This window comes from Micrasema longulum, unplaced genomic scaffold (assembly GCF_059751315.1).
Source record: "Micrasema longulum isolate JH-2025_06_02 unplaced genomic scaffold, ASM5975131v1 h1tg000279l, whole genome shotgun sequence".
NCBI lineage: Eukaryota > Metazoa > Arthropoda > Insecta > Trichoptera > Brachycentridae > Micrasema > Micrasema longulum.
Window position 1 is genome coordinate 246,222 of NW_028277483.1, and position 16,795 is coordinate 263,016.

General features: G+C 30.1%; 1 protein-coding gene across 1 annotated transcript in view; it reads right to left on the reverse strand.

Moving 5' to 3' along the window:
* Nucleotides 1–1,900: 1,900 nt before the first annotated feature.
* The window catches only part of LOC148282896 (uncharacterized), a 197,088-nt gene continuing 182,193 nt past the window's right edge, over nucleotides 1,901–16,795 (reverse strand). The window contains exons 6-7 of the mRNA XM_088224317.1: nucleotides 13,626–13,709; nucleotides 1,901–3,770 (exon numbers count right to left, since the gene is read on the reverse strand). Of these exons, the coding sequence (XP_088080443.1) occupies nucleotides 3,613–3,770; nucleotides 13,626–13,709 (242 nt within the window). The 3' untranslated portion in view covers nucleotides 1,901–3,612. The remainder of the gene's footprint in view (nucleotides 3,771–13,625; nucleotides 13,710–16,795) is intronic.

Genomic DNA, 16,795 nt, shown 5'->3' on the forward strand with positions numbered 1-16,795 from the left:
TTCTTATTTTGTTGACTTTTTTCTCTAATTCATCCGCTCGATCACATTCATGTCATTGCAATTTCCCTTTTTAGATTTTCTGTGTTTTATTAAGGAAGCTCTTTAATTCCATCAATAATTTGATCAGTAGACTCTAATACCCGTATGCAGAGACAAACCTTAAGGTGAGGACAGTACATTCTATTGTCTTCACCTTCGGGTTATTCTCTGCATTTGAAATTAGAATGTACTTTTCTCACCTTAAGTTTTGTCTCTGCATACGGGTATAAGTCATTTAACCCTTGTCGACTGAACTGATAAACTAACCTATTAAAATCAGTACAGATTTATGCTCACTTAATGTTAGTCCACAAAAGAGGCATCCATGTTAAAACATTAATTAATAATTATAAAATATTTCATCTGTCAATGGGGTCCATATTTCTAATCGCCCATACGCTTTGTAGCTGCAGGACGTATAGTAATCTAGGCTTTATGTAAACGATATTTTTTCTAAATCAAAACACTTCTTAGTCATTCAAAAAAATGGAGCTGGATTTCCATCAGTCTATATGTTTTGTAGCTGCAAGACAAATTGTAATCTAGCTTCTCAGAATCCCAACTTCCAATGCGCTTTGTACGTACAAGATGTGATGGGATATTCATTTTACAACGCTCTTGAGTTTCACAAAAAAAGTTTGTTGACATAAATATTAAAAATTCATTCATATATCAATGTAAAATCATGTATAGAATAATGCAGAAGGCTGCATATAAAACATTTAATGACAAATCTTGGGCATTCATGTTTTCATTTTGAAAATAATCTCCATCAGAAGATGATTAATAGATATTGGTACGGGTTTTTCCAGTAAGGAATACATTTCTTGATTCAACCATAAAATGGTATTTTTGAGTTTTTCGAGCTAAACAAAATAATGTTCTACCGTAATTATGAATAATACATATATTTAGTTCTCCTTTTTATTTTACCGCACGCAACTACACTGGCTCAGTATCAGACATAGAAGAAAAATTTACATTATTGATATTTTATATTTATTTTTGCACCACAACAGGCCAGGAGACCCAATTACAGTGGTGAATTACATCACAGAACACCCAGGCTTGAGAAAAATCACATTTTCAATTTTTATGTTCTTACCGGGAATCGAACCCGGAACCTTCCGTGCATGAGTCAAGCGTCTTGACCACTACACCACGGAGGCCGCCGATATCACTTATATCACTTTTTTATTTCACTTCTATCACCTCTTCACAAAATTTTGAACAATTTAACTTCGTTGGTTTATCTGAGAGAGCTCTTCCAACCTCTATCACAACATGGATTATCTCATAGCTCTAGTAACTAGACAACCCTTTTAATACCCCTTCACCGCTCTAACTTTCTCGCTTCCTCTTTCACAGTAGTAGCAGCTTGATTGTGGAATAATCTACCCACCAATGTTAGAGATGCTCCTTCTTTATTTACATTTAAATCAAGATTGAAATGTTACTATGTATCTTAATGTTTGAGTTGTTCCTTTTTCCTTCTTTTTTCCATTTTATTACCTCTTCTCTCCTCTCTTCATAGAACGGGGTAAATTTTGTTCCAAATTGTTGTATAAAATTATAAGATTCTGTTAAAATATGTCCATGTACTTGTAATTTTCTCAAACTGATCGGTTTGGGTAGGTAGGAAGAAATTGCCTTAAGGCAATATGCTCGCTTTTATATGTATATTCATTTTTATACAATTAATACAATTTATATTAATTGTATTTGAATATAAAAAAACATTTTTAAATTATAAATACATATAAAGTGTAAAATAAATAATTTTAAGTCTTGTATTTAAAAATAAATTATTTCGTAAGGTTTGTACATTAAAATAATGATTAATTGATAAAATAAAAGAACGTTTTGTATTTGATTATATTTATTTTGTTTTGACACATTTTCATAAAATTAAATTCGTATTTTGTAAATATAATTTAAAGAATGACAAACTATTTAACTTATGATGTATATAAATATGTTTATTTACAAACTTAAATTCAATAGTCATAATGATTAACTTATATTTTTTAATATTTATGGACCCTCTATGCAAGCATTGATGTTTTGGACGGATAGATAAAGGCCTATGTAATAATTAAAAATAATAATGTCTAAAAATATAAAACTTTTAATGGTATATATTTAACATCTTAAAACTATTTAAATATTATTCGTATTTACAAACAGGAAATACAAAACAAAAAAGGTTGGCACTTCTCATCACTTTTCTTCATGTTTTTGTTTTTGTACAATTTTCAATACAATAGTAGTCGTTAGGTAACAAAAAATAAGCAAATATGTACAATATTATTTACAAATATATGTGTAAATATAAAATGTATTTTTTCATCGTACGGGTTTACATAAAATATGATTTTTGATCAAATATATCGATACTATGTTTTCGTGAAATTATAATAAAATGTAAGGAGACCACGTTATTTTTTCAACAATCATTATATGCTTACTAAGCAGAGAAATGTTAAGTGTAATTTTCCAGTTGGCCCAGAATGTTTTGAGAAATTGGGTTTTCTAATTTAAATATATTTTTACAATAATCGAATATTATATACACACGTTAAACAAAACCTTCGTATTAATACGTTTAATACAATATAACAAGGGATAAATGTTTTAAAAATAAAATTATATTTGTCTTGTATGTAAAAAAAATAATCACGAGGGTATTGTGTCGATGAAATACAATGTATGAATACATTGAACTCCTTTATAAAGATACCAGTCTCGAAGATGTCGCAAAAGCAATGAAACCGGTCACTGGATATTCCAAATTTGTGGATTAAAGTATCACTCGTCTTTTATGTTTATAATAAAAAACCATAATATCATACTTAGCTATATTTTCATTGACTCAATATCTGTATGAATACATTGATCTCCTTAATAAAGAATTTTCACTAACAAACTTAAATGTTTCATGATATTACGGTTTTTGGTCAAATTGAGTTATATATACACCCAATTTTTTAGACATTTTAAGCATATAAATTCGTTTAGTTAAAAAACCATAGCATATTCACTATAATAAAAAAAACTGTTCAAACAAATGTGTCATGCATCGATTGACATAATAATTAGGCTTGAAACCATTAATTATGATTTTTCAAAGCCCTTCAAACTGTCTTTTAAATTTATTTTAATTTAAAGAGTGCCATATTACGTTTTGTCATCTTTCAACCGGAGTAATATAACTCATATGAGTTTAAAAAATCAGTAATTACAGTATTTTGATAAAACTTTTAAATATGACAATCTTTCGAAGATTAAAATCCGGTATTTTTTTATATCAAAATATTGTAAAAAAATGAAAATTTTAATGGTGTTCCGAAGTTTAACATATAATAATTGCATGGACCAAACGCGTTTCCTAATTTAATAAACTGAACATAAATATTTCATTTTATACATCCTGTATTTTTTATTAATTCTAATCAGTGATAAAGTAATAAATAATTTTCTTATCTAGAGAGTTGCGTAATACACAAAATTCTCATATCACAAAGTACGTATATATTTTCTGTGGCGAAATTTTTGTAAAATTATTGTTTTTGGTTACTCCGTAGCGCCCCTTGAATCGTCCTCTGTTCCTGACTCGCTGAAGGGTCCTTTTGGAGGTTTCATTATGCAGGATGTGCACAATCCAGGACTGTGGTCAGGGTTCGAAGCGAGGAAAACCTTTCCACAACGGACACACTCCTCCTGCGGATCTCCTGAAACAAAAGAGAAAAACTATCAGAATCTGTGGAAAAGTTAAAAAAAACTTTAAATACGCAAAACATAGTCAGTTGTACTGTTAAATCAATAGACCTGTAGAATTTTTTATTTAGGTAGACGAAACAAAATTAGGCAACGAATTTTAAATTAAGAATTTATAATTTTTTTGTCGAATAAATAGTAAATTTAAGATATTATTATATTTGGTTATAGTATGGTATTAAAATATTACAACAGAAATAAGGAACATTAAAGAGAAGTTAATTTAGAAGTCTAGGCATCTACATGGCTTATAACATGTCATTGGCTAGTTTAAGTTGCCACTTTACACACTGTGTAACATTCACCATTCTGCACATATATAAACATCCATATTTCTTCAATTCATTCGTCTGTTGATGTTTGTGAAGTTAAAAAATAAAGTATAGTATACAGACTACTTTGTGTAATATCACAAATGAGTATTTCCAGGAAACGTTGATAATATTGAGTTAAGAGAATTCATGTACTTATTTTATTCGTATAAACAGTCTAATGATAAATGTTTTTACCGTATAATATGTTATCTGAAGGTAATAAAAATAACCAAAATGACATAAACAGACTACGAAGACAGCAAAATAAAATATTAATATTAGTATATGACAGGGGCGAATCGTCAAAGTAAGCGATTATGCATAGCTTACCATTATATTTGACTTATAATTATAATAATTTATAGTAACCATGTTTATGGGAAAATAAATAAAGTAATTGTTATTTATTATAAATCACCGTTTATATATTTCTACAAAAAAATATCTATAGCACAAAGTGCGCCCAGCGCCAGTGCTCAGCCCACTCTTACTGAACGATGAAACTAGCCGATTACCTCAGCTTATTCTTCCATACAAAAAAGTACACTGTATTTTTCGTCTTTAACCCAAGTCGGCTTTTTTAGTACTAAAACAAACTTGCAGATTACAAATATTTTTAGAAGATTCTCTATTTGGAAACTAGTATTTCGAACATTATTTCAGAAGGACTATTTTTCATTGATGGGATACCGTTGACATATTATGTATCACATAGGACAGGTGGCGTTCGCAGTGGCCGTTTTAGGCATTATTCATTTTAAAAGAAATCGGCCATTGCTCAATTCTTGACAGTACTGTCAATGACAGATCATAATGAAAATATCTGCTGAATGTCATTGTGGTATGTGTTAATAAACTTTTGTACAAGTTTAGTATTCTATTAAAATAGTGTAGAATAAAGCTACGAATATCGCGTGGTTAGTAATAATTGTTGTTTGAGTTGATTTTCACAGAACCTCAAAAAAAATAGTCATTTATAATTACATTACTTACATGTTATGTAAGTACTTATATGTAGTACAAATTAATGAACATTTTAAATAGATTACCTATAAAATAAATCACGGCTCGCCACTGGTATATGACCTACCCTATCTAACAGCAACTAAAGAACTTTTTAAACAAACTAAATAATTAAATGAAACTGAACTCTTTAAACTAGAATCCTTAAAATGTATTCATAAATTAGTCACTGATGTAATTGTAGACGAAGAATTAAAACATGAAAAAAACTGTAGTTAACATGAACACAATACGAAAATATCAAAAAAATAGCATATACAACATTCTAAAACGAGAAAAGGACAATCGAGACTAATAAACCGTGGACTGAAATTATACAATAAACTACCAGACAAAACTAAACAAAAGACTCAGACAACCTTTACAAAAGATGTTAAAAATATTATTATTAACAGTAGAATGTGAATTTTAAAAATAAAAATATTTTTTTAAATGTATGTAACCCGTAAGGGTTTACCAATGAAAAAGATAAATAAAAAATATATAAACCATATAAGAACAATTTCCAGGGCTGCGATTTCTTAATTTAAATATTTACAAATTTTTGGAAATCTGATAAACCATCAGTACTGAAAAAAAAATTAAAAATTTGGTTGACAGACATTGGAAGTAAGGAATCTGAGAATTTATTGAGGATAGTAATCTTAATATTATGCTATCCCATTGAATTATTTATAAATTTATTGTATTTTTGCATGTGCATATATATTGTGTATGCATGTGTGTATATATATGTATATGTATGTATATGTGTGTTTATATGTATGTATGTGTGTTTATATGTATGTATGTGTATATGTATGTATGTAGTATGTATGCTTTATATTTATATATTTAATTGTATTTTTTCATTTAATGTAAACTGTACTTTTTTTTCTTTTCTTCTCTTTTGGGCTATAACTGTTTTTCTATTTCTTCAATATTATTTTTATTTATTGGAAACATATTCGAAAACCATATTTGCCGCAACAAATCGGTTTCTTAGAACAGGCATTTGCCCATATAGGAACCGATTGCAACATTAGGTATAGTAATATTTCTGGCTTGCCGACCCTTCATATACTGAGCCTACTCCTAGTACAAGCAGTATTTGCCTGAGTGTTTTTTAGGCCATTTTTGTAACAATGTATGTATAAACTAATAAATAAAATAAAATAAAAAAACAGCATCTCTGTAAAACATTCCACATATTTTATGTGGTAAAAAGGGTGTTCTGTTACCACTAAAACATTTTACAGTCACTAGCCTAAAGTGTATTACTGATGATCTTGTACGAAAATGGTATAGATACGCTGCAATTAGTGAATTAAAATGTTGCCCTAAGCACCACTGGATGCGAGAGGATGTACCAAGATATGGCATTTTAAAACATGTGACAAATAACTATATACATAACGCAAAAAACAAGATTAAAGTATAACGATTTCCCCTTATTAGTATGGCATTATTAGCACCCGACCCTCGGAACTAGCAACACAATATGCGAATAAAATTGATTATAAGCACATTAGGATCTTTTTTATAAATTAGTCAATAGGGTACAATTTGTCATCGTGTCTTTAACGTTTATTTTTTGCTGTAGACATCGCAACGGCTGAATAGGGGAATCATTAAAAAATAAAGTCCCTCACCGCGGTCGTCCATAATGCAAGTTAAATTGGCCTTCCTTTATGCCTCGGATCCTTGTTAGGGCCGCAGGCTACTCCATGAGACAGTAAAGGACCATCACATAATCTATTCAGAGCCGACACAGTGTGGACTAGATTGATTTTGTCTAATAAGCACTTTGCATTTTTATATTCTCGACGTAATTGTCCTTAAGCGCTCTAAAGATTATCCAGACTCGATTATTTTGTCGTTTAAATGTTTTTACAGCAATTTGATGGAAATTTTTACTTTCGCGGTCTTAAAAAATGCCATCATATTTAAGATAATGGGATTTTTATAATTTTGTTGTATTTTACGTATTAAAATAAAAATTGAACTAAAAACCAGTAAAGAGTCCAAAGGAAACTTGGGTAAAGTTGTTTTAAAGTAAAGTTTTGAGTTTAATATAAATTATCACAAATAAAATAATTTATATTTATTTTCTTAAAATAAAAATCATATACTATATTTTTAATGGGATTAGCTTTTACCTTGTTTCAGATTTCAACTTACATGTCAAATGGGTCAAATTAAAAAACAAATTTAAGTTTCTCACAAAAGGCTGTTCAATTGTTCGATTATTCAAAGGTAAACTTGTAAATTTTTTACACTGATCCATTATATTTTTACATAGAAGTTCCAATCTTAAAATACAAATTGTGTTATAATTATCAATATTGTTACATGTGGCTGTTTTTTTTTTCATTTTGAACGATTAAAATGTCCAAATTTTTAATAATTCAGTACCAAGAGACAATTTTGTAAAGCTTTTCTTGATTTGTAGAAGCATTTTCGTTGGATTTTCGTTTTTTCCTAAGATCTTTAGTAAGTACATAATAAAAGTTCATGAGCACGATTACACAAAAAGCCTACCACCGTGCTTGGTGTTTGCGTTCTAATAAACGTTAAATTGAATCATAGGATTTCTTTACGACCGTACAAAGCCCTGTGCGGTTCGAAGAAATGAAACTTTCCAAAAAATGCTGCCTTTAAAGCGCGCCGCGGTCTCAATTTCATAGCGAGCCATTGTAAAAAATGCGTGGTTTTTGTCGTTATTTTGTGTCGCCGACCCAAACAGTCCTTGATTATTATACACTCCAATATAGCTCCCAGACATCCATCGCGATCCGAGCCTCCCAGTAACGGCGAACCTTTTTAAAGCGCAATAAATTTCTAAAAATTGTACAATCCTTTGTGGAGTTTAAAGGCCGATAAAATTAATTATTTACAAGAATGTACAAACAATTTGCCTTCCAAGTAAAAATTTTTTAGGTCTATTCAATCCTTTTTTTTTGTAAAATATACTGCGTTCCAGCTTCATAAGATATTTGTTATGTTTCAAGTTAAAATTTCAAAATGTACACGATAAACATTGAAACAATCACCAGTTTGCACGGATTAATAAAAAAAAACAATTAAATATAAAATTATCAATAAAATATGTCGTAGAATAGTATACGAGTATTTTACAAAAATCAAAAAATGTTTTCATATAAACATACATATAAACTTACAAACAAAAACTTTTTGATAGGATGAAATAATACATAATAGCTTTAAAACTAATAATAAATACAATATGAATTTTATAATTATGGTCAGACCAGTGAATATTACACAACGCATAAAATGGTAAGTAAGTAAAACCAGACAATAGCAACTCCGTAACTAAAGTAGCGTTTACACTAGGACAATACAATATAGTTCTGTTCCAGTATCCGCGGCGTTCACCTGAGAACTGCGGCTATTTTTTTTGTATTGCCCCAGAGTCCTGTCCTGCTACGTAGAGACTGTACACGTGTACACGAGGTCGATAATTCTGATATTATGATGAGCATTGATTTATACGTTCCTGATAATTACCTAAGACAACGTCAGCATAGATTGTTTCAGATTCCGATATACAGGACCAACCTGCCGATGGTTATGCCTGTTGGAAGGGCTATTGCAACGCTGCAACATCGCCTTGAATGTTGATATTAAATTCCATGTTTCTGCTTTTCCGGAGCAGAATTCTCCTTCTATTTTGTCAAGAGTGTTTTTATGTATTCTTTTGTCTTTATATAATATGTACGTCTTGAATCTTAGTTTGTAATATACGTAAAACTTTAAATAAATAAATTGAATTAAATAAACAGAGCTGCGACAATTTTGTCATATCTATTGTATTGTCCTCTTGTAAACCTGGCTTAAATGCTGATACATTTTCCTAAATATTTGAAAAAGTATTTTTTATCGCCTTCTTTATTTCACGACTTAGATAAAATCATCGTCCATCTTTCAATAAAACGTATTTTATCTTCTGTCGAAATTGAGTTATGAATATTTTCATAAAAAATAATTTATATTTATGGAATAAATGGGCATCATACGGTCTTAAAATAATTTTTAAAAAACCCACCAAAATACGTTAAGAATATTTTAAATTATTTTTAAAGGCAAAAATTTACAAGCAAATTCTTAAAAAGTTCTCTTAACAATCAACAAATTCGAGATACGCCTTTTTGAAAGATGATAATGTGTTATACAAAATCTCCAAAAATATTCAAATAATGTAGTTTATTTTTTCAAAGATTTCTGCAAAGTTGCTGCTACCTCTCGTGAAAACATAATGTAATTTATCAAAAAACAATGAAAAACCTAAATTTTATTCACGTTTTCTATCTCTGTAAATGTGTTGAAACCATTAAAGTTATCTGGGCAACGCCTGCTGAGTTGGTAGGCTATTGTTGATACCATTCCTTCAATAAAATCAGACGGCCTGGGGAGATTCCGCTTTTACAAAGGGGCTGCTTATGTTGAACATGAACCGACATTATAACATTACACACGAATCTAGTACCCACGGGTTACTGACTATCAATTTAAAATACACAAACAGGATCGGTAACTTATTGTTGTATGCGAGAAAATCAGAGATAAAAACGTTTAGATGAAAAGATCAGTATATAAACTTGGAACCGTTAATATCATCTATCAACCATGGATCAAAATTATTTGTTGATCATAAAAGTAGAGTTTTTATTTATATAGTTTAAAGAAACAAACAGTCGACAATGATATGTAACATTTAAAAAAATACAGTTTAAAGACAGACCAGCAAAGTTTCTAAATAAGAATCATACATATTATTAAATTGTGTTACAACAAAAGGGTGTGTTTATGTGTATTTGTATGAGAGTAAGTTTAGATGTGTGTTTATGTGTATTAGTGTAGGAGTAAGTGTTCAGGTGTGTGTAAGTGTGGGCACCATTAAATAGTAAGTGGGATCGTATCGCAGCAAGAAATAATGAGTCCTGTTTTTAAATCAATTAAGGGGCATGTAAAATATATCAATATATTAAAAGATGAAAAAAAGCATTTGAGTTAGAGCAAGAACGATAGAGGAAAGAGTGTTGTGCAGTTAGTGCTACAGACTGGCAGATGGAACAAATACTTATTTCTTGTCACGCGAAAGGGGACATTAAAATTAATTTTGGAGAGTAGGTTAAAAGAGTCTACTTTATTATTTAATCATTTATGTAAATAGCATAATTCAGATACAGTGCGTTTATTTTCAAAGGTAAAAAATCCATTTCGTTAGGCATATTGGCTGTAAGTACAAAGCGTTTTATTGTGTCATCTAGGTATTTAAAAAAATTCGTTGAACATTTTCATTCCTTTCCATGTTTGTTATGTATTTATTGAGCAGTTTTAAAATACATATATAATGACAATATTTTCTAAAACTGCAATTATCGTTATTGACCCCTTATCTTCCCTCAATGGTACGCGGGACTCTGTCATTCGATACATCAATCGCCAATGGCAATTGCAGATAAAAATATTTGTCAAACTGTAGAAACATCAACGGACCGCCAGAGAATGAAGACAGATATATGCATTCAGCTATCTCTTATTTATCAAAGGAATGACGGCATTTTTTATAAAATCAGTTATAAACATATCATAATAACGAGAAAGAACAATAGTTTTATTTAAAACTTGTGTTTATTCGATTAGCATTTATCGAAAATGGTCAGATAAACATTTAATGATGCTTTGATGTTAAAAAATTTTTGATTTTAATTTTTTTAACTACATGAATACATACTATATTACGTACTAAAAATTTTGATTTCACATTTCTTTAAAGGCTGTATTATTGAGAGTGAGACGAAAAAAGTGTGTGAGACAATTATATATTAGGATTATTCTTCTTCTACGTACGCAATATGCGACACATTGGTAAACATTCTATTGTATCGGTAATGTTTTTCCGATTTCTGATAAATGGCTTTTTCTGTTTCTAATAAGCATCAATTATTTAATAAAAAAAAACTGATACGTAAATGTAATGAAAGAATAGGTACCGAAAATCATTATCATCATTCCCTGTGCATACGACATTGCATTGGTACACCAATAGCAGCGTATCTTGATAATTTTTTTTTTACATGAAGGTAAGATTATCAGTCAAACGCTAGGTACCAGTCCACGGAATATGAAATATTCTAGTGTAAAAACACCTTTCCAAATAAATATTTCATATCAATTATGTCGGGAATCAAATCCGAGACCTCTTGCATGGCAAGCTAACGAGCAAAATTTTATATGCTCAACCACAATTGAAAATCTCGACCCATAATTAATTAGATTTTTGGAGATATTAAAGTTATTAGATGCAATGTGTACTAGCTACACATCACCGGAAAGGGATAGATATATTTAATAAAAGTTATTAAAATTGGTGTTCAACCATACCGCAACGATTATTGTAATAATGACTTGTTAAATCGTTCAAATAATCGATTGAATACGTTTAATTTCTAAATTTCATCTCACGGGTGTTGGTAATATCCTATTTCAAACCAAATGGACAACTAATGGACGAGGAGGAATATTTTAAATTTTAATTAAAAGTGTGGCGATTCGTAAGTGTTAAACGAGTTTGATTGAGATTACGGTACAAATGACCTCCCCCAAACATAAATTGCTCTCTTCAAAATCATTTGAGACGAATTTCGTCTATTGTCCCATCAACTGGATGCGATCATCATTAGTTTGATGTCCTGGAGGGAATAATTTCGGGACCCTCTTAAAAAATCACCCAAATCGGTTTACCCCGAAAAAATTAAGGTTGTATAATCGAATAATGGCTCTGAAAGGTTCATTCAAAAATTAGCGTTGGTAAGGCGAATAATGGTCATCGTGTAATATGACATATGAACTTTAAATTTGATTATAAAAAGTGCAGATGGGTTATTCCTTATATTCGGATTCCTTGAGTTGTTTTTTTTTTAATTTTGTGTGATAACTCATTACACTTAAATGAGCATACAAAATTTAATGATTTACTTACATGTCGCTGAATGGCCATCTTGAGTGGTTTATGCTATGTATATGTGCCGCATGTAAGGTATATGTTTGTGTATGCTTTTTTTGTTACATTTAATCTATATCTTTTGCATAATTTAAAAAAACTTTATTGTTCTTTTTATGTTAATTTTTTTTTGTTTTTAATACTTATTATGTATGACTGTATGTTTTCTGAATAAAATAAAAAATAAAAATAAAATGTACTTTTTTTAATAATATAAAAATGTTTTATAAGACAGTTGTTTCTGCTTTTATTAATGCATTTTTAAATATAAAACTACTACAATTCTTCATTTCAATAGTTTTAGTTAAAACTAATAATGAAAATGTTTATCATTTACGTAATACCGTGCGTTAAATCATTTTTAGCACAGGACACTAAGTATTGTAATCTTCCTGAAATCGATTTTTAAAAAGTATTTACTGAATCGCAGACCTCAAACTAAACTGTAACAAATAGCATCCAAATGTTAATGTTATAGTGAAAGATCAAAGAAGTCATCCCAAAACGGGGCGATTAAATCATAAAAACATGTATATTAAAATCGTGTAAACTAAACAGTGTATATTATATGAAGGGTATAGTATATGAAGCATTAACTTTGTGGTCAAACATTTTACAAAATTTCTGTATATAACCACTAACTGATTTTTCTATATCTACCGGTTTCGAGACGTATCCGTCTCTTCGTCAAGACAACAATAAAACCAACATGCATTGCACTTTAAAAGTTCCATTGTAATGGTCACCTTAAACCGATTGAACTCAAGTTCCTTCTTCCATTCCCTCTCCTTTTTTTCGACTATTTCTTAAACAACATAATATATTTTCATAATCTAAACAGTGCATGTTTGGCCTAATCAGTGCATGAGCTTATTAAAATGCATGTCATGTTGGTTTTATATTTTCGTGCGACAACTATGGTGAAGGTGTATAGTGGGTTTTGCATGTTGGTTCAATTGGTTTCCTGGCGAATAGACGGGTACGTCGAGAAACCGGTAGACATAGTAAAAGTCGGTAAGTAGTTATTTACAAATATTTTATAATATTTAGTAAACTGTGTTTTTCCATAAATAAATTACATGGGTTTGCGGATTGAGTTCATTCGTGGTTTCATTTTAAACATTTAATCACGATTTGTAAATTAAACTATCATTTCTCAGAAAAGATACGCGATGGTTTTAAAATGCAACGAAAAACTCGTCATAAATCTTTTGAACGCCGGGTAACGCAGTATTATTTATAGATGCCTAAATGTGGAAATCCTCATCTGTTCGAGGAAATACAGATTAATCTCCGGTTTATTTAATGGGTGACAAATACTGTGACTAAATAACACTTTTTATAGATTCGATACTAAACTTTGTGAGAATCTTTAGAAACGTTGTGAATTATATTTATTTTATTTATTTAACGTTGTGAATTAAACGTTTAAATTATATTTATTTTATTTATTTCAAACGTACCTTCGTGTGTTTTCATGTGCGCCCTTAAATTACAAGCAAGGGCAAATTTCTTGTTGCAAAGTTCGCAGGCGTGTGGCTTGTCACCTGAAACAATAAAAACACACTTTAGCTCACATATAAATCATACAGTAAATTTGGATTACCATAGGTTACCCATACGAAAACCGCAATTTTTTTCGTTCGCTTTTTTCCCTTTGAAACCAAGTAGCAAAACTTGTAAGCAGAAGACTATCTCTAAGAAATGCGATAGGCGCACTCCGAGGGATTAGCGAGATACAATCGATACGACCGAATCAAACAAGTCCGCGAATCGTGATCTCGGACGGCTGCCATATAAATTTCATAAATCTATTATACTTCGGTAGCGATGCGACCACCGCACCGGAGTCCGCGCAATATACGACACCCGATTATGTTTATTTTCCCCATAATATTACTTCGGTTGCTGATATTTTCGCTTTGTTTCGTCACGCCGCGCCCCGTACGAACAATGAGATTATCGTGTGGCGAGGAGTCTTCTCGCATGGAATGGAAATATCGTCCTACGGAAGATTTTCTTTTCCTTGGACAATGCTAGGAAGTGAGATTACAAATTGCTCTCTTTTGATCCAAATACAGCCTCCACCCTAAGCATTAGCGAGATAACTGAACCTGAATGAATATTTACAATTCGTTTGTCATTTAATTTATCGCTAATGTTATTCCATTTCCGTTTGGCTTTCAATGCGCAATTATAAAATTGAAGCAAACAAAAAGATTTTACATTGGGTGACAAAATAATGGTAACGGTTTTGGAATTGAATGAATGAAAAATTCTTGTTTGAAAATACATGCACAAAAAGACCGGAAGCGCAGAATATTGAAAAGATGCAGTAATACATTTGAGAATTTAACAGGCGGCAAATGTATTGAACAAAGAGACTCTAAAACTTGATACTGTTTATACTGATTTTTAAATTCGATGACTTGACAAAGATTGCGAGTAACTATACATCATGTAGTTTTTTGCATTTATAAATCTTTGAATGAACGGTACTGACTTTTGTTTACGTAAGCTAATACTCACACGATGACTAAAGGCATATAAGATATAAGGAATTAAAAACAATAGAGTGATTCAATAAATACAATTGGGTTCTAAATATTTGAGTTAAGATGTCCACTTTTTTACTCCAGTAAGCATCAATTCGAAATTAAATACATATTATAAGGTAATATAAGCAAATTTCAGTATCTCGATTACAATTCTCGATGAGGTTCGAACCTCTCTCTACCTCAATCCCACTCATGATTTCCATTTTCTCATAGTGAGTTGTTTACAACTCGTTGAAAATGGGCACCAAAATTTGAATATTTGGGTAAATTCGAAGAACGCTAATATTTTGTTTTTACAAAAAAAAACCTCATGCCTAAGACGATTGTTCATATTATATCTGCTCTGTGGACATATTTGGTTTGCCCGCGGCCGCGGCCGTTGCATTGTTCCTACGGCTCATCGGAGACATCCGTCAATGGATGTGGGATGTCATGTCAAAAAATTAAAATAATAAACAGCTAATGCAAAACGAAATTGAGGGTTCGGATAACGTAAGGTCAAACGCCAAATTCATAAGAAGCCTAATTTGAAAAAATTACAAAATTAACGGTTTTTATTTCAATATTTTTGTTTATCAAAATTTCCAGGTTTTTCCGATTAAAAAAACGTCATTGGTCTTGAAACGTAATATAAAATACTTTTTGGCAGGGTATCGTCTAAGCTTATTGAAAGCACTACAATTAATGATTTAAAATATTTTTATTCACCGATAAACGTTCAATATGTTGTTAAAATAATATGGCATACCTATTATGATAGCTGAAGACTGTATTCTAATACAGAGCTACGAAAGCATAAAATTTTGTCATTTTAAAACGTCGTTCTTTCAAAATCACGTCTTTTAAAAAATATAAAAAGTATAATTATAAAAACCTCTGTGTTTACAAAAGTTACAGTTTCTTTATCTGGTACATGTTTAAGGCAATAAATTTATCTTTTTATGTCTAGTCTGCCTAACTAGGTACAATCTATTTTAAGGCAGGCATTTTTAAGGAAAATAAACAATAGCAAGACGACCTACCAGTTAATTTATTACACAATATTTAATCATACTATTTATTACTTAAGAATGATTTTTAGTAAATTTTTTTTCTCTACCTTAACCCTGTAACAACTTTTTTTAAAATTATTTATTTGAATCAGGGTCATTGTTTTGCAACGTTCAGATAACATGTTGAATATTTTGAGGCCAAGAAAACTTAAATTTCTTTGCCCGAATTCAGAGTTTGTAGTAGACCCAATGACCCATCCTCTCATTCGATTTCTGGTAGTGTGGAAGTGTTCCTTTTGGAATTTGGTAAAATAATTTGCTTTCACGAACATTATTATTCTAAAGATATAAAAATAATTGCCTTTTATCCAAGATACCGAATGCCTCAAACAACTTGACGATAGGGTACCACCTGAAGGGCTTTTTTAAAATTATTTTTATGATTGATTTTTAAGCGAATTTGAGAGGTTTTCATATTGATTTATTAGGTTTATTGTTTAAAATATTATCTTTTAATCAACCAAACAATTGGATACTGTGATTTTTATGTATTCAAATATACTTAATTTTCGTCTTAAGTTAAATAGTAAATTAAGTAAATATCTTTTAAGTATATATTTTTTACCAGAAATGCCTTATAGAATAATATTTTTTTATAATATTTATTTCATATGTCTTTTTAACAGCGCGGTTTGAAAGAATGGCTTTTTTAAATGCCCAAATTGTTTAATTTACTTATTTTCATCAGACATCCTTAATAAACTTTATTTAAATCACAGTTTTAAAATGTACAGAGGTTCATTGTTTCAGATCCCAACCAGCTAGGAAATTCTTGTGTTTATGCAAGATCTTCTTTAATACATGTGTTTTTTTTTTTCATTGAATGGTGCTTAAAACATCCAAGCAGTAATAATAATTTCAAAAATTTAAAATAAATTTAAATTAGAAAATATACCACTAATAATCAGGAAATAAAAATATTTTTAAAGCATTAACTGTGTGGTCAAACATTTGACTTATTGTTATAAAACTTTTTATGTAACCACTAACCGACTTTTCTATGTCTACCAGTTTCGAGACGAA